The sequence below is a fragment of the Linepithema humile genome, chromosome 1 (assembly GCF_040581485.1).
Source record: "Linepithema humile isolate Giens D197 chromosome 1, Lhum_UNIL_v1.0, whole genome shotgun sequence".
Classification (NCBI taxonomy): domain Eukaryota; kingdom Metazoa; phylum Arthropoda; class Insecta; order Hymenoptera; family Formicidae; genus Linepithema; species Linepithema humile.
Window position 1 is genome coordinate 491,471 of NC_090128.1, and position 22,661 is coordinate 514,131.

The 22,661-nt window shown below is 37.9% G+C and overlaps 1 protein-coding gene across 8 annotated transcripts in view; it reads left to right on the plus strand.

The window, feature by feature from the left end:
- LOC105674502 (nuclear receptor coactivator 1) overlaps positions 1 to 22,661 on the plus strand; it is a 113,065-nt gene that overhangs the window by 47,098 nt on the left and 43,306 nt on the right. The window contains exon 1 of one of the 8 annotated variants that reach the window (XM_067348208.1): positions 18,049 to 19,755. The exons of the other annotated variants lie outside the window; for them this stretch is intronic. Within the exon in view, the coding sequence (XP_067204309.1) occupies positions 19,733 to 19,755 (23 nt within the window). The 5' untranslated portion in view covers positions 18,049 to 19,732. Of the gene's footprint in view, positions 1 to 18,048; positions 19,756 to 22,661 lie in introns of those variants that run through there. 8 annotated transcript variants of the gene reach the window in all.

A 22,661-nucleotide genomic window follows, 5' to 3' on the forward strand; every position in this document is an offset into this window, starting at 1 on the left:
TAATTTATAACGAGAGCCCGCTGCTCTTTTTTTCTTCTCTCGTCCTCTTTTATTCTTATCTCTCTTCTTCTTATGGTGAACGCGCGACGAGTATTCGTGCGAGTAGTGTAACACGAAGAGTACCGCGTAAACAAAAAAGGCAATTAGAATTATCCGAGATAAAGTTCTTTATTAATGTCCGATTTAATCCAACGTTAATTAACTTCAACATTCCTTTAACTCTTGTTTTTTTTTTAGTTTTGATTCCACAATGACATAAACGCCGACGATAACTTTTTGACAAAGTTTTGACACGAATATATATTTATCGTTTGTTTGCCATTTCTTACTCGGAATAATCTTTACGATACACCGTTGACATTTCGACATCTGAATCTATGACACATTCGTGTATTTCTGCTTATTGTGATTTCTAACTATTTCTGTTTTTCAATTATTTGTTGATGTTTTCAAGTATTATAATATAGTATATTTTTTATATATTCATATATTTATATAAATATCATGACAAAATATTTTTAGATAAGATTGTTTAAAACTTTATTTATATTAAAATAATAATGAATAAAAATCTCATCTTGACTGTTTTTTCCATTTTAAGAGGTGCTTTGATCAGCGAATTTTCGAGCGGAATTTTTTCCACGGTGCGCTTTTCTCATTGCTCGTTCTTATCTGCGATCCCTCGAGTCCTCCTCCCTAGCCACGGTGGGAACGAGCGAGAGGAAGGACGGCCCTCTCCCTCCCGGAGAGGCCGCGAGTGCCTCCGAGTATCGATCCGAGTCTTGGCACGTCAAACGTGTACGCGTATCGCTGTTGATTTCATATACGAGATATCTTATAGACTCAACGGAGAATATTTGAGGAATTCATACGATTGAATGTCGATTTCTTCTTGTCAAAAAATCTGAGCAACATTAATTTATAGAGATTTAAGTGTTAAAAAAGTCTCGTGTAATATTTATTCGTCAAAATTTAATGTTGAAAAGGTCGAAAATCTAGTTTGTCAAGGAAATTTTGCTTATTATGTGTTTTATACTATTAGTTATCAAAAAAACATTCGACATGAATATTTTGGGTAATTTGCAATATGACTAAGATCTGTCTCTGTTAAAATAATTTTTGGTTCATCTAACACATTCTGTGAAGTGACGGCGTCTCGTCAGCGAGGCGTCAATATGAAACCCGAAACTATTTTCGAGGATTGATACCGGTACGATTTCACTGAGCGTGGCTTTCGTGGATGCGCGTATTGTTATTGTGACATTCAATATTCTCTAAAGACAGGGATATAATTGTTTCTCTTATCGCCACCATTATCACATTTTATCGCTATTATGCGCAAACGTTAACTGTTATTTATCTAACTTTGATTGCAATTAACAGTTTAATTGGTTTTTTTTTTTCCTGATCAAATATGTATACTCAGCTGACTTTAAACATTAAATCGATAATAAGGTTGTTGAAAGAATACACCGTTTTTAACAAAAAGAAGTATTTTAGTAAAATGTATTTTCAAAATTTTAAAAATTATTTATCTATACTTCTGCTTTTTAGCTTTCTTTTAAAGAGTGTCAAAGTGATAAAAATAAATTAACCGCAGACCGTTCTTGTTTTTGTTTATTGAATAGATGAAAAACAGGAAGTGGCTGTACAGTGAATAACATACATTCGAGTTGTGGTGCAAGTTAAACAAGCTCGCCCCAAATTCATAGTTGTAATATATACCGCCCTTTATCATCCGCTAGTGAGATAATTATCTCGTAAACACGGAAACTTGTCCATTGTCATCCGGTTGCTGAGATTAAAGGCACTATCCATCCTACATCGTGTGTCTTGAATAGTACATTTATTTAACTCGATGTTAAATCATTTTGCAGGGTGTATGTTTCTGAATCGAATTAAATGTGATACAACATTATGCGGAAAAGTAATGGAGAAAAATATTTCATCGGAATAGTCGTGTGTGCAGAACCGAGCTATGCGAAAGTTGGAATGGAACATTATTTGATTCCATTTAATCACATTCTATACTTTTTTTTTCAATTTGCAATGTAAAAGATAAAAAAAGACGTTAAATTCATTTACGTGAATGAAAGAATACAACGAAAATGAAAAAAGCGTTTTGACGATGAATTTTATCGCCTCGTCAGACTAGAACAAAATATCTATCTCTGACGACCGCGCACACATACGTCGCGAAATGAAATTTACCGTGACGGATATACTCGACACCGGCTGTCAATACGTTACTTATACACGCGCGCGTGCCGCGAGTATCGCGAATCACAACGGCATTTTAGCGAGTAAGCTAGCTAACGGCGTCGGCGATGATTTCACGATTATCGGCGAACGTGCCGGATTCGCGCGGCAAGTGTTGCGCAAACTCGAGAGTAGATAGTAAAATCGAGTTACCTACTTCGGCGTTGGGATATCGATGCGGGAGCGGAGAATGCGAATGCGTCGTATATACACACAGCGAGGTGGGCGTTTGTGGTCGTTTGTACACGAGAAACGGCTCCATGAATGAACCGGCGAGAGTCTCTTCGCGAGATTTGCTACTTTCGACGTGACTGTGTTCTATCAACTGCCTGGTATACCGGCTGTCACTGGATCAGTAGGCCGAATTTTGCGAGCGTCCTTTTCACGCGATGGACGCGTAATCGGGATTTTAGATTACATTAATTCTTATTTTTGTGACACAGTTGGGTTACTTTTTTGTCTTACTTTTTAAAGTATTTTGAGAATAATTTTGAAGAATGTAGCTAAATGAAATCTGATATATAACTGCATTGTTAGATTTTCTTTTTTTTGTATCAGACAAATTGAATTTATTAGTCGATTTTGATGAATATATGAGTAGCTTAAGAAGATAATTTGGAACAGATAAGTGGAGCGGTGGTGTTGCAAAAGATTTATAAGATCTAATATTCTATCTAGTTTAATTTGAATGCTTTACTAGATAATTTATGTATTCTGATTAATTCAATTTTCTATCCAATTTAATTTGAATATTTTATGTACTCTAATTGATTTTCCTGAACATCTATTATTATGGCAATCTAACATTCTATTAATCTTATTTGGCTTAAGTGGGACGATTTCTTCAATAAAATATCGCAAAACCAACTCTCTACCAATCACTACTAATACCACACTAATACTGATTTATTTAATTTAAACAATCGATTTTCCGAGGAAAATTTCTTATAGACACTCGCAGTGTTAAAATTCGCAAGCTGTTTAACTGCGAAGGCTGATTTACGATGCAAATCGAATGACAGAATCAATTATTTCTTCATTCGACCGTAACTTTATGGTTCTGGTTAGGACTACGGTAGGTGAAACCAAGGAAGAGGAAGTTGCATCTGCCTTGCGGCGATTGGCATCGCGACGCGTTAAGAAATGGAAAATTAACCGCGAGAAGCGGCCTCTTATCATCTGTTCGGTTGTGACGAAACGTAAAATGTACTCGGTTTTTAACAGTTTTCGAGAATACTTAATATTATTTTAGTAGACTTATGAAGCTGGTACTTTGAGAAATATTAAATTTTTATTAAACTTATGCGGTATTTGATTGTTCACGATTTGACCATATTTGTTTATACATAATTTTTTGTCTATTGTGCAGAAAAAAGTTACAATCAAAAAATTGGATAAAATTTTGGTACAACACATCTAAATGCGGTTTTCTTAAATTTTGTTATGTTTGTACAATTTTTCTTTGCAAGGTCGATAAAAAAATTATGTATGGACAAATGTGGTCAAATTGTGGACAATAAAATGCCGCATAAGTTTGATAAAAATTCGCATTTCGAGCTTCATAGACCTATGTCCAAATTGCGGTCTATGTAGCTATTTAACGAGTAGAATTATTATAAATCGAGTATTAAAGATTGTTCAAATAGATTAATGACACACTTCTCGTGTGAATTATGTTCTTTTTCGATTATGTATCCTTTAGAACAAGCCTTAAATAAAATAAAATTTTCATATACATTAATTTTATTTTACGATTAGAGTATTCTAGCTACACGGAAAAAAAAGTAGTGTCAAATCAAAGCTTATATACTCAAATTAACGCGTTCATTGTTTCGTATATACGCAACAATTTATAATCTTCCGATAAGAATTTAATAATCTTAAATTTCAACAATACTATAGTCTTATTTCTATTTTATAATGATCACTTGAAGAATACAATATTTAATTTTACTCTAAGAAAATTATAATCTTTTATTTGAAAAATATGTTATTTTCTATCCAACATTTTTTCTTTTCCATTTTTTCCATTTCCTTTTTTATTTCCATCTTAAATAATAAGAATATTTTTTTCTTGGTTGAACTATATAAAATGACTTCATTCAAGCCAGTTTTCTTCGTTTAAAGCAATATAATCTTATATCAAGATTTTCATGTTAAAAATAAAGATGTTTTTAAAGTAAGAATATCTTTTTTTCCGTGTAGCAAATGTTGGATTCAAATTGCGTCGAGTATTTTACGAGAGGCAAATTAATCGGACAATCAAGATTACGTATACAATACTCATAAATTAAACGTTGATGAGTTACACGTGCGTCACGCAATTTGGCGAGTTTCGTAACTCGGGCTTTCGGTACTTATGCATTGGTCGCGACAAGATTCATGAGAGAAAGTACTTTTACATTCTTACGCACCGCAATGCGACGTATAACGTAACGGGATATTGTAATATAATGTATTGTAATATAACGGGCGACATGCGCGTAACAATTCTCTCGTTCTTATTTTATGTCATCCGGTTTCGTTTGCGCTGTTGTTCAACCGATGAGTACTTGTCTGTAATGCATGCGTGTAACAGGCGGCAAGTATCTTCTTCTCCTTGCCACATCTTTTTTTCTGAAGTAAAGTTTAGAAAGCTTAAACATTGAAAAAGGAAGAAAATAATAAGCCGCAAGGATGGCTGAACCGCACAGTCATTTGGACTTATCGTTAGCAAACTCACGGATTTGAACTCGGTATATACTGCGATATACACACATGCATATCTAACACAAGATGTAGATAGAAATATGCGCCCTAGCTTGAAGAGCCGGAGGCATTTCATGAAAAAGAAAGTTTAAAATAACAAGAAAATGGATTAAACGAGGAAAGGTAATAAAGAAAAGGAACTTTTTTAATTAAAACAGTTTCTTAAAATGACCCAGATTTTAATTCTGCAAGTAGTATTAGAATGTTTGATTCTGTAAATGTTCCTTCACTTTTTGACCTCCTTTACTTTGACCTTCGTCTAATTTTGATATATTAAATAAAATATTTACTCGTCATTATTTTATGGCACTGAACGTTAAGTAATTATGTAGTATATAAAAATGTCTATTGCAGTGAACAATACAAAACATTATATAAGCGAAGAAGAGTATTTTAATTTATTTGTAGCTGGTTACTTAACTTGTTTTTCAATTTTACAAATTTTATTAAAAAAATAATTCTACATATTTTATCGAGCAAATAGGTTTCAATAGTCAGTGATGCAAGTATTTATAACCATTTCAATAAATGTATGCGGACTGTTCGTATCGTTAGCAGAATTGCAAAATCCAAGTTCTATGGAGAACGAGCGGTTCAGTATTCCATGTTCTATAACACGTTACTATAGTCGACGTTTCAATTAAGGTAGCCGCGTTCAGCGGCTAAATACGAAGCGGTGAAAATACGAAGAGCCCGTAGAGAGGAGTAAACTCACTTCGCGAAAGTGATTCGATAACGCTCGCGGCGGCGAGTCACTTTTACCGGCGCTGCCAATGCCGAAGTCGGTAGAATTGACGGGTCTCCTCCGTGTTAAACAAACGATACGGCTGGTTCTACGACACGCGAACAATGCCGTCCCCGCGGCAGTAAGTGCCTCCCACCTACACAAATATTGATACGTACGGGCCTGCTCGTACAGACGGCTCGTTAAGGCAAAGCCATAATTATTACGTGCGACGGTGAGGAAAGTGAAGATGCGACGAAAAGCACTCGTGAATCATCAGTGGAGAGATGGAATATTAGATTTTGGGTCGAAGACGTTTTGCGCGTGGATTTAATTAGATTGAAAATAGCAGCTAAAAAAATACATATCTATCATTTCCGTGTGCTGTTGCTGATATTCGGTAGTCAAATTTGAGAATGTTCAGCTACGTGCGCTTATTATAAAAGCGATGAAAATCGTCTTTTTTTTTTATCTCGCGTCATTATGATTTCTTACCGCCGTTGTCGTCGCCGTTGTTGGCGATTCCGAGTACGCCTACGCGCGTATTTGACGGCACCGGCCGGCTGGTCTACGTTCTTCGCGGAGCTGTGTCGTTAAGTAGGATAATAATTGTCGCACCGGTCGTCGCACCGCGCTCATTCGCGTCTCATTCTTGTATGTAATTAAATATCGCTCAAACCGCCGCGCAACAATCATCCTCGTCACGCGCGAGTGCATCGCGATTCAGGGGAAATTGCTTCGCGCGTCACGACACGCGGTATCGCGCCGAGGGGCTTTTCTGTGATTTTCTAGTGAGGCGAGAAATCGGAGTGTACGTTGCAACATATCGATTATCGATGACACGCACGGAAATTTTTATCGTTCATCGAATTCGCAATTTCCAGCGTAATAACACGTGGACAGAAATTTGCAAGAAATGAAAAATAAATTTGAGATTAAGAAGCATTTATCAACGCACGCGACAAGAATTCACACTTGACATATGTATAAAATGAAAATCGAAAGTTTTGTCTTGCGTAAAATATGATATGACTCATTTTGTTATTTTAGTAACATTTTAGCAACACATATGTGTATGCACGTGTCTAAAGTGTGTTTTACGTAGTTCGCAAACATGTGTTATTTATGTACATTAAAATAGCTCAACTTGAAGCGCTCTTTTTTTGGAAGATAAAATAGCAAATGATAATTATCGCACTAAAATTTATATTATATACAATATCGATCGAATTTTGCAGAAGTCTTTTGGCAAAAGATTGCCTGTCTGAGCGTGTAAGCGATTTCATTTATCGCCTTTGAGATAATAACACCTAAGTAACAATATACGAGAGACGTATATAATTAATTTTAGGATATTGCTCCCTTGGTGTCGCGTGATGGGTGCAGATTAGAAGTTTTCGTGAAGAATAGGGGTGGTGACACTCACCCTTGTTGATGAATGACACGTCGGTCGATTAACCCTGAGAACCCCCGAGACCGAGAAAAAATTGTTCAGACATTCTTAATTACGACACTCTGCGCGCAATACTCGCGTTTCGATTCTCCAATTGTTGCTGTCGCATATTACGTCGTGTTTTTGCTTATAATTAGATAGCTTATTTCGCAAAGGAGCCTGAGAGAGGAAAATTATGCTCGAACGGGTTAAAAGCGAAATTAGTTATCCAAGGCTGTTCACGAAGGCGACCATTACAATGTTGAGAAACAAAACCTTTTCCTACGACGGGGACGAAAGGAAATATCGCGATTGTATCGACATGCCGTCCAAGTAGAATGTTCAAGCGAGTCTCCCGCACGGCTGGTTCGAAGTAAATTGAACACTTTAGGGTAACAAATTTCGACGATTACTTTAAACTTTAATCAGCAATTTTTTCTACGTGAAACGAAAAAAATTGACTATAATCAAGAAACTTTTTTTACGTTATTTATTTCTAAAATAAATATTTACTTTTATAAATATTATTATTTTGTAAGCGTCAAGAAGTTTTCAATTCCATTTGTCATTAGATTTTTTCAAGATTAGATGCATATTAATAAATGACACCAAGTGTATAATAAATAAATGTGCTTGAATTTACATTCGGCCTTTGCGGTCTTGTGTCGAAGTAGACTCGATATAGTGCTTCGCGGCATTCTGCACATTTCTCCAAATAGTTGAAGGTTGAAGCAATACATGGCTACAATTAGGAAATTATGTATTCCCAATATTCATTAAATTTTCTAGGTAATGAAAATTAATTAGTACATTTATCTAAATCTAGTAGCGTTAAAAAAAAGAACGAAATACGAAATGATATTAACTTATTCATTAATGAAATTAATTTGAACCGCGAAGAACTAAAATAAAGAATAGCATTTATCTTTATCAAATTTTCTGTCGCGCCTGAAATTTAATTCCTCTGCTTAATATTCGCCGAAATTAATTCGGACCGTATGGGCTAAAAATAGCATTTTATTATCTTAATGAAATTTCCTATTGAGTCTGAAATTGAAATCTTTTGAAAATGTTTACAATTTTTATTTATAATTTAGTAAAAGATTAAAATGTCTCTCCGCCAATAGATAAAATTACGATAAGATATTGATAAGATTCTAAAATTTTTCAGCCGAATCGTGTCGTTCTTTATAGGCTCGAAATGGTCAAGGTATCTCTGCACTCGCTCGCCCATAGTCCTTGGACAGCTCCGCGCCCAATCGGGACTGTGCGGTGGCGCGCAGGCCCTTTTTTCGCCGGCGAAAATAATCGATCCACCATCTCGGCGTTGTCGATTACGTAACCGGCCGTCGTGCCCTACAAGTGCGGGCCTAAAACCACCGCTCTCCCCTGTGTCGCGCCTACCTTCCCTTCTACCCTCGCTCGAGTCACCCTCCTCCCTCGTAGCGTCCTGTGACGCAAGACGCCGGGATTACGTCATCGCGGCAAGGTGCGCGGCGTCGCTTTGTGCTCGTCGACATGGTAACGCTTCGGACGCACGCGCATCTTTTTCTCTTTTCCCTTCGCTACCCTTCGCGCGCGTCACGCGCGTTTGCATTGTGTTTAGCATATCTCATCTCATCCCATGCTACAGGTATTAAATATCGTTCCGCGAATTCCACCCTCGATCTCTCCCTTCCTGGTTTTCGTTCTGCCTGCCTGGTCATCGGCGGCGACGGGAAAGACGAGACAAATTTAAGGGGTGCCGCGATGCCACTTGTCACGGTTATCCTGCATCGTGATGTCAACGATAAACAACTTGTTCTTCGCAATTTTGCAGATGCATGAGCGACTCTTCTCGTTAATGAAATTTCAGTTGAAAGAACGAGATGCGTAGGAAATGGGGAAATTAATTTATCACAGTTGTCGAAGGGATGAGATTGCATCGTATTCTCGGAAAGCACTTTACGCACGGGCGAGAGCGCCTCGACGTTAAAGTTTTTTGGTGTGTTCGAGAACTCATCTAAAGTGCAGCTCGCGAAATGCAGTTCATTTGTCACAGGAGACCTGTTGATCTAATCCTTTTCACGTTGACGCCAGGTTGATGGTGTCCGATTAAATTTGTCAACGTGTCTGCGGCAAGGACGAATGATCCTCGAGAACGAATAAAGTGTCTCTAAAGAATTTATTTTCACTGTGAAATTTCAGAGTAAAAGCGTGAAATGCACCGAGAGATTGCAATGTTACACATGAAATAAATAAAATCTGTAATATTACTAAATAATAGTTATCTCACTGAAAAATTATACAAAATTTAGATTATGCAATATATTAAGATAATATGTTATATAATGAAAGAGAATTATATTGAGGACGATATACGTATCTGCAGACACATTACAAATGAGTGATTGGGAATCGCGCGTTTGACAAATGCTGTCCGTTAGCACTTTCTGTGCGTCAGATTAGATCCGACTCAATAAAACACTCCCAATTGTTTTCCTTGGAATTTTCGTCGTAAATCTTAAGGCGTATCGTAAAGTCAACTTTGCGGGACAAAAATAACTGTAGTGCGGTGTCGTTGTCGTTAAAATCTCCGCTTGATTGATTGTGACGTATGAACACGTGTCTCACTATATGCTCCGCTTTCAATTTCGCCGGAGCGACGTGTCCTTCCGAGAGCCCCGGGATACGTGATCTATCATCGTCATCTTACTTGCAGACCAGCGGATATTGAACACCCAAATTCATTTTTGTAGGCAAGCATGCTCGATGCATGTATCCGGAAACTCGAATTCTTCAAAGATTTCTTTACTCTTAAATTAAATATCGAAGTTTGCTAATCTTCTGGCGACTGCAAATCTGAATAATTCTTACAATTCGATCTTAAATCGAGAATATCTTATGTCATTGCTGAAAAGTGATAACTGATCTTTAATTGATTTCGTTTAATATTTTCTGTTGCAAAATTGACATTGGCATTAAGTGCCATTTCAGTAAAATTTAATAAGTAAAATTTATGACGAAGCAAAATTCACGTAGAAAATGTCACAAGCGATATCTTGATGAAGCGATGACTCGTGTAGCATTTAATTAGCATACAAATCTCATTTATATCTCGATTTAAAAGCTGCAAAAAGAAATAAATTGACTTAAATGGAACGAAGATGGATTTCCGGACATTAAGATACATGTTCATAAAAAAGTCCACAAATCTTCCGGCTATTGTAAGCCCGACGCAATCGTACTTGGGCAGCAGGAAAAAAAAACCACTCCGATCGGCGGGTATAGTTTCGTATTCTGGAATTATTTTGTCGGGAATTAAATTCATTGCGCAATCGTCGCTGTGTATTGTCAGCGGGTTTTATCGGCGAGTTTCTTCGACGCAGAGAAGCTACGCGATCTGAATCCCTAATAAAAGGGCCAAGAGAGATGGCAGCTCATGAAAGACGGTCGTTTAAGGTGACCGGAGTTTTAAATTGCGAAAGCAGGACATCAGTATTTCAGCCTGAAGTACCCCTTCCTCTTTAATGAGACGATAAAAATAAAATATTTTTTTATACACAAAAGTTAAAATTATCGTATCGTTTTCAGATAAAAAAGAGAGATATTTTATTCCATAGACACTTAGAAATACTTCATTCTATTCTAGAGAATCTTGAACAAAGGTAAAAGTTTCACAGCTATTGTTAGAATAACAGAGTGTGTTTCGAAGATCGAGTGGGTGATGGCGATGTGTTGGACCGCATCCTCGCCACGCATTTAGCGCTGAATGTGCCTATTCCGATTCTCATCTCACGTTGACATTGACCGCGATCTTCGCGTTAAGCAAACAAAACTTAAATCTGCGTTTATTACATTTAGTGCTGAATGCGCGGCAACTGTGCAGGCCAATATTTTCTACGCTGTTTGTCCGATTTTAAAGTGTTCTATTTTTTGATAGACGTGACATTTTTAATGTCTAAAAACTCATAGAAGAGAGATATAATTTTTTTTAGTTGAACTAGATATAAAATTTTAATATATTGAAATTATACAATAATTTTTGTATTTTTGGCTAAAATTCTTTTTTTTTATCGAAGCTTTTTCATAAACATATAATTCATAGCAACAATTGGTTTATTAAAAATGGAGATCTTTTAAAAATCAAGTCTTTAATGTCTACATCTGTTTTGCAACGTGTATTTCGTACGCCTGTTCATCGAACGGATCTGGGCCTTGAAGCTTTCAGACTTAGGACTGAATTTGGTCACCGTGTCACGTTCGCCGTTCGCACTCGGGACATCGCTGCTTTCACCCGGTAACTGAATTCACTTTCAAAATTATCATCGTTCCTCGATCAGCGAAAGATCTGGCGTATCACGTCCGCTGAAGATGTCCGTTCGATCGGCGAGCGAGAAAATCGGGATGTACCGTTGATTGTTGGTATGTGTGTCAGCGTATGAAACCTTTTTTAGGGGTAAAATGCCAAAAATTTATACATTAGTTGACAGAAAAGCCAATTTTCCAAACTAAAAAAGAATCTTTTCAACACGGTCGATGATTTTAGATAATTAACACAAACAAAATTTAAAAAAGGCATAATATAATACGTGCATAATAAAATGACACAATAATATAGCTAGTAGCTACGTGGCTTGAAAATTACATCGGGCAGTCAAAGATTAAATCATGTAAACGATCGAAAAGCACTCGGTATAATTCAAATGTTATGTAAGTTGCAGCGTTATGCAATCGGGACGAATGGGAGAAAAAAAAGGGAGGCAAAGCTACTGAAGTTCCTTATAAAAATGCGGGGCGCTCCGCTCGCGCTATCTTTATTCCTTACATAAACATTGTGCAAGACTGCTATCACGCAATTGCAATAAATAAAACTAAGAATAGCATTGATATTTGCTCCGCGGAGTTCCGTTGATCGCCTTCGTCTCGTATCATGTGCAACGGACTTTCTATTTCTCCGATGGTATGAATCAACTTTGCGACGCGAAGGTTGGAAAAAATGCACGGCATTTTAGGCGTTCCGGTGATAAAGGAGGGCACGTGAGTGTGAACCTGAACTCGGTAGGAAGACTGGCGAAAGGTGTATACAGAATGCTCCAGTGCTACCGGGTGCCTCACAATTGCAGATTCTCCGACGAATTCGGAACAGAAATTTTTGAAGAGGGAGAATTTGACGGAATTATAATTAGTAAAATTATCACAGAGGATTGTTATCGATAATCAGCAGGAACGGCGAAGACATTATCCGTATAATGTCTTCGATTTTTTCTGCAATTCAGAAAATTCTTGAATTTACAATATAATTTTTAAAGATTTTTATGATCCAACTTTTTTTTTTAGGAATGTTCACAAAACTTCTTAGAATCCAACGTTTATAAAAATAAAATAATGAAATATTAAGAAACTATTTTTTACATGAAAAATTGAAATATTATTGAAACTCGCTCTTTTGTTTAAATAAAGATTGAGTGCAAGTCAGTCGAAGGTTTTGTGTCGTTGTGTAGTAATAAAATGAAAGGTGGTTTCGAGACACCGTGTATACGCGAGCAGAGGGAACTCTGGTCGATGGCCGTGGCTACGCTCGCGTCTGCAGAACAGTTTACAGCTGCATATCCGAGCCGGGGAAGTGTGTTACTACTCGAGCGTAACCGAGAGACCTCGACCAATTTAAATGCGCGATCGCCTTCTACGGATCGCCACTGACTCCGATTCGCGGAGTAGATTAACGTCTAACTTTGACTGCACTGTCCCCGTCCTGAAAGCATGTCAATTTCGAGTATGAAATTTGCTGCAACGTGGAATTGCTCGACACGCGAATAACGGGACATTTCGGTTCTTGGATCTGTTATCGTTCTTTAATCGTAAAGCACAGAAGGACATTTTCGTACCACTTGTATCTTTTTTAAACGCGAGACTTATTTTAAAACCGATTTATATTTCAAGTTGAAACAATCTTTTTCAAGCTTCTCTTCTCTACAAATCCTTTTATATATTTTTTATATTTTGATTTCTCTATATAAATGTGATTTGTACAGATTTGTAACTTTATTACTGAACTCTTTGATCAAGTCCATTTTATCGGTAAATTTCTATTTTTTACTATTTTTTATTACAGTTCCCAGCTTGACACTTTTATTCGTGTTTTGAATCATTTTATGTACCAATAAAAAATCTCATAGAATTTTATTGCATAGAATTTAATCTTCTTGGACGCGAGCAACAGTGTGATTTTTCGTGAAATGGCAATCTACATCTCGTTTCTTTGTGCGCAAATGCCGGTAAACATAGAAAAACGGCACGATTCTCTTCGTGTCTCACGAATAGTCAGACGTCAATCTTGACGAGCATTCTCAGTCGATCCTCGCGATTGATACGCGATATCTCGCTGTGTTTGATCGCCGCGAAAACAGGTGTTCTCGCCTGTGAAAGTGTGAGTGTCGCTGTGGGCGGTTTTTCACAATGTGTTCAAGAAGTGTCACTATTTTTTTATTTGTTCTTGGAGCATATATTTTTTAATTTTTAATTATTTTTATAGCACGAAAAATATTGTCTTAATTGAGGACATTTGATCGAAAGTATCTTTGGACCATTGCATGAACACATCGAGCCCTAAATAGGTTCACAATACATATATGGCGATATTGCGAATGATAACAATATTAATAAATAATTAAGTATTGTCTAAACTATATAATTAATATTACATATGAAATATGTAAATTGACAGAAAATTATGATAATAAATTGTAGTTATGTAACTCGCGAAAATTAATGCAACGGATAAAAGCTAAATTAAATTCGGATATTATGCGTAATATTCATAAACTTTACGTGAAAGCGATGTGCCAATAAATACATCGCAGTAATATGTGAATTCAACAAATAATAGACAAGTGGAGTCTCGCAAACTCTATAACAGAAAAAGTAAGACGACAAGAGTTAACTTTGAAAATATTACGTCTTCTAGTCGCAATTAGCTCCACATACGATAGTTGGTGGCCTCCGCAGATTTTATTTGACTAATATAAAGATCGTCGACATGAGATAAGAATCGAATAGGCGCGTTGGGCGCATTAAATGCGCGACGAAAACACAGGCGCGCCGATATTAAACGTTTTACGGCAATGATCAAAGCTAGTTAAAGGCCACTAAATTGAGCCGATAAAAAAACCCGTCACGTTCCGCGCGATTGCATCGCGCGAAATTTGTGCGCGCATATATTTATTCGCCGGTGAGAAAAAAAGTGACGTCGGGCGTACTTTATGCGCGAGTCGCGTCGTTTCGGTTATCGATATTAATTTCACGTTCGCGTGGGTGTTACGTACAGTATTGCGCAGTATTCGTCTCGCCTTTTTCTTCTCGCTGTCTCTTTTCTCGCGGGGATTACGGCGACGACGGACGCCGTCGTTGCACTCCGCCGAGAGTTCGCCGCTGGAAATACTTAAGTCGTTCGGATGCTAGCCACTTGCTATTCATGTCTTTCATTTATTCCGCCGAGACGACAAAATTAAATTTTCCGCGGTTTCTCGGCGAACAAAGTGTGCGTGGAGTACGACATTATTAAAAACAAAATGGCATTCGAGGCATTAGGAGCGTGCACGCAGATCTGATATTAACCCGCTTCTTCCTATGCTCTTCAAAACTACAATTTATATTTCACGTCCTTTCCGTGAATAAATTATATCTACTAGTTTATTTACTATATCAATGCATTGTTAATGATAAGATATCGTAAATTTAGTGAGTGAGGTATAAATAAAACCCAAGTTCTGTGAAATATCTAACGGAATTAACCTTCGATAGTTTTTATGTTAATCAGTTTATCGATCGCAGACTAGCTAGCTTGTTCGTAACGATATATTTTTATATATGTTGTAACACATTTTTCATTTTTCATAATCATTGTAAAACTCGTGAATTAGTGTCCATTACATTTATTTCCATAAAACATTACTTGTTCGGGAAATTCTAAGACGAGAGGATCCTTAAGCGTGAGAAATTGATTTTTCTAATATTAGCCTGCAAAACAGCATTAATAATATTGACAATCTTGAAGTAAATGTTAGGAGTAGCATTGATTTATCTAAATTCAATTTCATAAAAGTGCCATCTTGTTTTCCGCAAGAGATATACGGGAGATATACAATATCTTTTACGCGATCATTTATCATTTTCAATCTTTCACGAGATCATTCATCATTTTCATTTTTTCTACGCAGCATTTTATCATTTATATATCTATTACCTCTGTCACATGCTTATCGCGTTGAGACATTGGCGTGTCTTTTAATCAATAATGTTTTTTTCAACATTAAACATTCTTACGTCGCGATAATCGTATCTTGTCGCGACGACAAGGGCGTACCCCTTGTTCTAGATGGATTGCGAAGGGTCAAATATTCACACGAGTCCCAGGCAGAGATAGCACCCTGCACGATGCAACGAGAGGAGGTGGTAGGTCAGGCAGGCAGGCAGGCAAGCAGGCAGGCAAGCAGGCAGGCAGGTAGGCAGGCAGGCAGGCAGGCAGGCAGGCAGACAGGCAGGCAGGCAAGCAGGCAGGCAAGCAGGCAGGCAAGCAGGCAGGCAAGCAAGCAAGCAAGCAAGCAAGCAGGCAGGCAGGCAGGCAGGCAGGTAGGCAGGTAGGCAGGCCAGCAGCAGCTCGAACGCGCGCGTTTGCGCGCGCGGCACGGCGCGACGCGGCGCACACGTCCGCGTTGCCGTCCGCGATCGCCCTGGCCCACTGACCTATATTACACGCGGGGTACAGGTCCCGCATATACGAGTCTCGACCCACAAGCGATACTCGGCCGCGCCAAGTCGGAGCGGGCCACGCCGCGACCGCGTCCGTAGCCCGCTCGTCTGTGTGTCCTCGCTCGTTTCCTCGCTCGTTTCTGCCCGTTCGCCAGCGCCGACGAGATATGTCGATCGTCTACGGGGTGCCGCGGGAAGCGGCGAGAGACGCACACCGTGCGTCTCCGTGCGTGCGTGCGTACGGAAATCAAACGAGAATCGGCTGGAGGATGATGACGCTTGTTGCTGATGCCGTAGCGCGGGAATATGGAGCGTCAAGTATGTTTAGAATAGATAGTGACGTAGATGTTTTTTTCTTCTCTCTACAGGCTTATGCATAATGTTCTTGACAAGAGGTAGTTATTTCGGGGGTGGATTTTTCGTTCGTTCCAGCAATAGGACGGTTTGTTAAGGCTCACACGTTGCAAAATGAGGAAAAGCGAGTTTGGAGCAAGTGCCCATTTGGAAGTGTTAATGCAAGAGCTCTGACGTACGACGATTAGCCTAGTGCACGTGTACATTATAGATGTGCGTTTGGCGCAACGCGGATATTTCTATTAGTGTTACTCTTTATTTAGCATTTTTTTGTAAAATTTTGAACTTATAACTTTCGGTTCTATGTCGGACTCGACATAGTGCTTTATGATAATCCTACGTATAGTTCTCCAAATAATGCATCATTACAATTGGCAAATTATATTTTTTTTAATCTTTATAAAATCTTGTAGATAATGAAAATTGATTATTACATTTATCTGAACTTGGCAGCGCTAAGATAAGGTTGAGATCTTTCATATTAGTTTATTCGTCAAAATTAATTCGTAATTTAAAATAAAAGGTAGGTTTATGTGTTATTTTGATCGAACTCTCTGTTGAGCTCTAAAATTTAATTTTTCTCAAAATGCTGTTTACACTTTTTTTTTAAACTTAATTTTTATAACTATCTCCCTTCCGATATCTCGGCAAAGTTCACTTCGAATCGTGAATGAAAAGGCGGTATGACGGGCTTGGAATACCCTGCACGAGGGATAAGAGCGGCGGGGTATTGCGCGCGTAACTTCCGCGGTCGCATCGATTCGGAGTGCGGGTCGGGCGAGTGGAAGTGTGTCAAGGACGATTGCAAGCGAAGGAATCGAATAGCACGGGTGCAAGGTGTAAGGCGTCCACCGAGCTGAGAACATCGCACACGCGCGAGGATTCGCTGCTCCACCGAGTAGTATAACGTTTCTATCGCAAGTGGAACGAAGAGCCGCTAACGTGATACCGTGATATGGTATATTGGACCATCGGTCCATAACTTTGTGATCTTAGCGTGATCTTTCCGCTGGATGTTTACTTGCATGTCGATTATTTCTTTCTGTTATTATGAGTGTTGCGTAGAAACGAAACTTCTTATTTCTCTTTTAAGAAATTATTAATAAATATTACTTTTATATTAATAAAAATATGCGTTATACCATATTATTAGTTTTTTTTTTATAATAACAATTAATTTTAATGGAAGAGCGCGTTATGGAATATTAAAAATAGGAGAACAATACATAGATCAACGATGATGTACAAAAATTGCATCTTTGCTAAGAAAAATTAAAATCTTAAAACTTATCACTGAAATTATTGTTAAAAATGTCCATTAATTTTGGTATATATTTTATAAAGGTACATAAATCATATATAATCTACTTCAGTTTAATAATTTGCACACAAATACAAATAGAGCGACTCTAATTCGCTGTTTGCGTCAAGATATCACGTTGGTGTTTAAGAGAAATTTTGCGATCTAATCTTGTAATTAGCTGCTTCAGGAACATAGTTTATCAAACATAATTAGTAAAAAAATATTTATCAACAACTCGTATTAATATTTTTTGTTTCTCCGTTCATATCAAATTTAAAAGATCTTTTTTTATTTACAATATTGTTGCGCGCAATGTTCTGATTTCTCATTAATTAACAACTTTGAGATTATGTAGACGTACTTTGAACACTTTTCTAGAATTTCGGAAAATCAGATTTCCGTTTTAGTCTCCGTGTGTCTTTATTGCGCGCGCGCGTTGTGAGCAGTAGATAAAGGACGTAGAGAGTCAGCCATGTGACGTTTATTCGTGCGGCGGCGGCGGCGGCGCGGTGCAGAAAGCGCCGACGCAACACTACGCGCGATTCCCCGACTACGCATTCGAGCTTCGAGGTGTCTATCCGGTGTCTTCGGCACGCGCGAGACGAATTTGCCAGTCCGTGTTCTCGGCCTCGGTAACAAACATCGTGCGAATTCCTGCAGTATAGCGAAGCGACGGCAGCTTAATTAAAACGTGCTCGATTAAATCATGTTGCGAAGCAGAGTTTAATTGTAACGCGTGATCGAAGGATCAAGGGAAAACATTGAAATAGGACGTGAAATAATCCAATAATATTACATTCTTACATATGTATAGACAAAAGAATATAGAAATGTAATCAAAGATATGAACGTGATAATAGTGAAAGGAAAATAGACTTGCATAAAGAAGAGAAAGAAAAAGACTGAGGAGTGGTGAAAAGCTGTGAAGTGACGTCTGACGTGGTAAGCTCGAAAATCGCTGCCGCCAACTGGGTTAAGCAAAAATTTCGCCATCCACTGTGCGCTGATTGCGAGCCGCTGCTCCAGCGTGTCTGTGTGCGTGACGGCCCACCGCGCGCACACACATTCGTCAACCTTCAACACGTATATGTGCACGTATATGTGCACGCTGCTCGTTTAGCGGCCAGCGTAGACGAAGAGGAAGGAGGAGAGAAAGAGAGAAGAAGCGGTCTATCGGCGGAGCGGAGAAGAAGAGCGAGCGAGCGAGCGAACGATCGAGAGGAGAGGGAGGCCAGTGGCTCTAGACGCGAGCAGGCGGTGGAACGGGGTGGTCGAGGAAGGAAGAGGGGAAGGAGGTGCGTCGTGACAACTGGGTGACGGCTGCGTGGATACATGCCGCTCGTGATGCAAGGTGCTTTCCTACGCGATAAGTGGTGACGTCGGCAGAAGCGCGAGAACATTTCACGAGGTTGTGTGTGCTAGCGAGCGTGCGCGCGTGGTGCGTTTTCCCTCTCGCGCGAAAAAGAGCTGTGTCGATAGTGTGCATCGACGGGAGCATCGAAGCGATCGCGGCTGCATTGAAAAATCGCGAACGAGAGAGGAGCGCAGAGTGTTGGAGTGCGACTCGCGACGACAAGTGACAAGTGCGACGAAATTGAAAGGATCGTGGGTGGTTCTCGACGAGAATATGCTTGCAATAATCTTTGTACCGTATTGTACACATCTGTGCAATCTCTGTTGATCGTGTTATCCGGATTTTTAGAGCGATCCGCACAAGTTTTCACACAGTGATTCAAGTACACGGTGGAATATTTCTTCATCGTACATTGAAAGTGCCAAGTGTCAGGTGATCACGGCGAGCTTCTTCAAATTCCTGGATTCAAAATAGGTGTCGAGTCTTCGACACAATAAACACATCAACACGAGTATTTGGTTTCTCGATCAAATATTGCTGACAAGCTATTTCGAATAAGTTTTGCCTCGAAAGTTTGCGTCGACGAATGCTGATTCTATAATTAAATTACAGCTTTCGTGGAGGAAATTACGAATCCTCGAAGCAGCTATGAGATCGATCCTCGAAAAACATCACCATAAAAAATCATCAAGATTAATGAATGTTCCACGGTGTCGACGGACATTAAAAGTGATATTAAAGAAACGGTTTGTGCGGTCGTGTGACATCGAAGCATCTGTGAACGTCAGTATCTGTGAATAAAAGCAAAAGGAAGGGAGACAATCTTCGATGATGGAGAGGCGAATAGCGCGGTAAGCTCGGAGTGATCGGATTTTTTAATCTGAAAAGCCGCGATGTCGATGTGTTAAATATAAAAAATATTTTTAAAACTGCAAAAATTGACCGGAGTGCATGATTTATGCAGTATGATTACAAGTGCGAGATTGCGAGTTAAATCAAAGGAAATTATTTTTCTTTTTTACGCGACGATTTCTTATCAAATATCAAATGTTATCGTTTCGTATGTTAAGCGGTTGAAACCAGCTTTGAAATTAAGTTAATTCGCCACCATTTAATTCTTCACACAATTACTATAAAGTATACTATAAAGTATGTACTACATTTTTGAGACTTGCTATTATAATTCAGTAGTATTATTATGTTTGATTTTTGTCAAATTTTTTGCTCGTTAACTGTCAGAATGTAATATTTCAATAGTCTTCCTTAACAGAAGAGATTGTTTACCATCCATTTTGCGCTTTTCGTCTCGTCAGTCTTTTTACGATACCCACCTGTATGGTTAAAGATTGTCGGTTTAGTCAGCAATTTTCTCGATCGATGTTGTTCTCTTTTTTTTAGCTTCGTAGTACAAAACGCACTCGTGGCGTTGACGTCGATGTAGAACCGGCCCGACTTCTACGAGAATGTCCGATTATTCTATCAAGACGGTTCAAGGTTAAACTTTCGATCAATCGTCACTCGTTCCGAACGTTTCGTTATTACGCGTTTATCGTGTTAAGAGCTCCAAGTGCAACACGACTATTTCTCTCGAGCGAGATACTTCGGAGCGCGACCAGCTGATTCCTCGTAATAAAAATATTAGTATCTCGAAACGTTGCACATTTTTAATTTTTGTAACAAAAAAAAGTACGAGCAGTTTTTCGGTGATTAGAAAATTATTAAAAATATTTTGGTTCGAAAAATTCATGAAAAAGTATACCTATTTTTTGCTTATACTACCCGGTATAAATATCAAATATTGTGTGTAGACACGTGTCAAAGCTTGTTTAATATCTTTCGGAATTTCTTCAGAATTCTGCCAATCTAGCTTTCGGAATTTTTTTACAATTTTCTTCTTTGTTATTGCAAATATTTTTTCTTGACGAATTTTGACTTTATTGGATACATATTTTATTCACATTTTGTCGACGTATTTTTATTTCCTTCCAGTATCGTAATTGCTATCGTAACAACTAAAAATAATCCTTTAGATTTTTTAAATCTGTTTACATTTCATCTTTAACAAGGTTATCGACATAGATGCGGAGCATTGCTCGAAATAGAATCGCGGGTATACACATTTTATTTTACACGTTTCTCGGCGAACGACACTGCCGCGTATTTGGCAATCAATGAACATCTATTTTTAGCCGATAAAAATCAGCAGACAGGTGAAATCGGACTTGACAGAAAAAAAGCTATCGATGATAGCCGATAAGTCTGTTATTATCCGTTCTAAGTTAAAAGAGCCAGTATTCTTTCGATGGATTAAATTTCTCGAAATAAGGCATAAGTATATTGACGTCATCGAGCGTGTGACGTAGCTGCATCATTATGTAATTTGGTGCAATTGCATAATCTTAATTCAATTCTTTAATTCGATGTTAATCATCAGTTAAATATAAAATCTTTATGTTTACTTTTTGTCATACGAATATGTTTTCAGTTTTATAATATCATTATTATCAATAACGCGTTATGCTGATGATGTTTTAAACACGCTATTTCCGCACGAAATGTAATGGCAATAATTTTATTATCATAAATTTTATCGATTATTAGACATAATTTTATCATCATAAATTTCATTGATTATTAGACACTGCGTGAAAATGACGTGTAATAATTCGTTGAACGGCTATTGCGATATCGCGGAAACGATATTCACCTCAGCGCGGATGTGTATTCTAAAGATAGTGAAATCATTTTCCATGATGCTAACGAGATGCTACAGTAATCATTTATGACAGGCTTGCTTAATCAGTTCTTTATCGTTTTTTAATATTCATGATGCATTCCGCTTCCGGAGAAAAGAACAAATGTCTAGACTCGAACAGGCGGCACTTTTTCAATTTAATTTATGTTTCTTTTTTTCGTCATCGCCGGCGGAGTACTGTTTTTCGCAATTTGGGTCAAGGAAATTGGCACAAGAATGTTATCTTGAGTTTGTTCTCTTAAGATATTAATGTTGTCTTACTCGTGTCGTTTGAGTTATTTTTTTGCGTGTCATCGCGAGCACTAAATATATTCATTTTTGACAAGAAAGACGAGACTAATCTTGTTACGTGGAAAATCGTTTGCAAATTGACCGGAGAATTTATCATTAAAGTTTAATACAACAGTCCGCGTATAATTGACGGTGAAATACACGTCGACGCCAAATTTGTCGAAGTGACTTTTCATTCGCGGACACACGTGTATGTGTGTGTGTACGGCAGTGCTCTGTCTTCAACGCATATAAACGCATTGATCGAATTGGTCGTTGCTTACTGCTACTAACGAGATTTAAATTGTAGTATTTTATGCGCGGACATTTATGATTCTACATCTGATTTTTTGTCGAAATCCGAAACCGATTATAAAGTGACGTAAGGATCGTCTGGTATAAGTTATCGTTTAATTTTTGAATTGAACAGTTACTTGGTAGATGTGTTGTGAAGATATAATCTTTTTGCGAGTACTTCGCCGATAATATGATTCGACATCGATATTTATATGCGTGCTTCTTGGTATAAAATTACGCGCTTGTGTATTTACTTCGAGGTGCATCATAAATTACATATTTTTCTTTATTATACTAATTTTCCAACTTACATTATCTTTGCAAATATTTGATTAAATTTCATTCTTCTTTGTTTTTTCAAAAAGATAATAAAGGTTTTATCCATCTTTTATATTGAAATATTAATGTAATACAATTTTTTCTGAGATAAAGCGT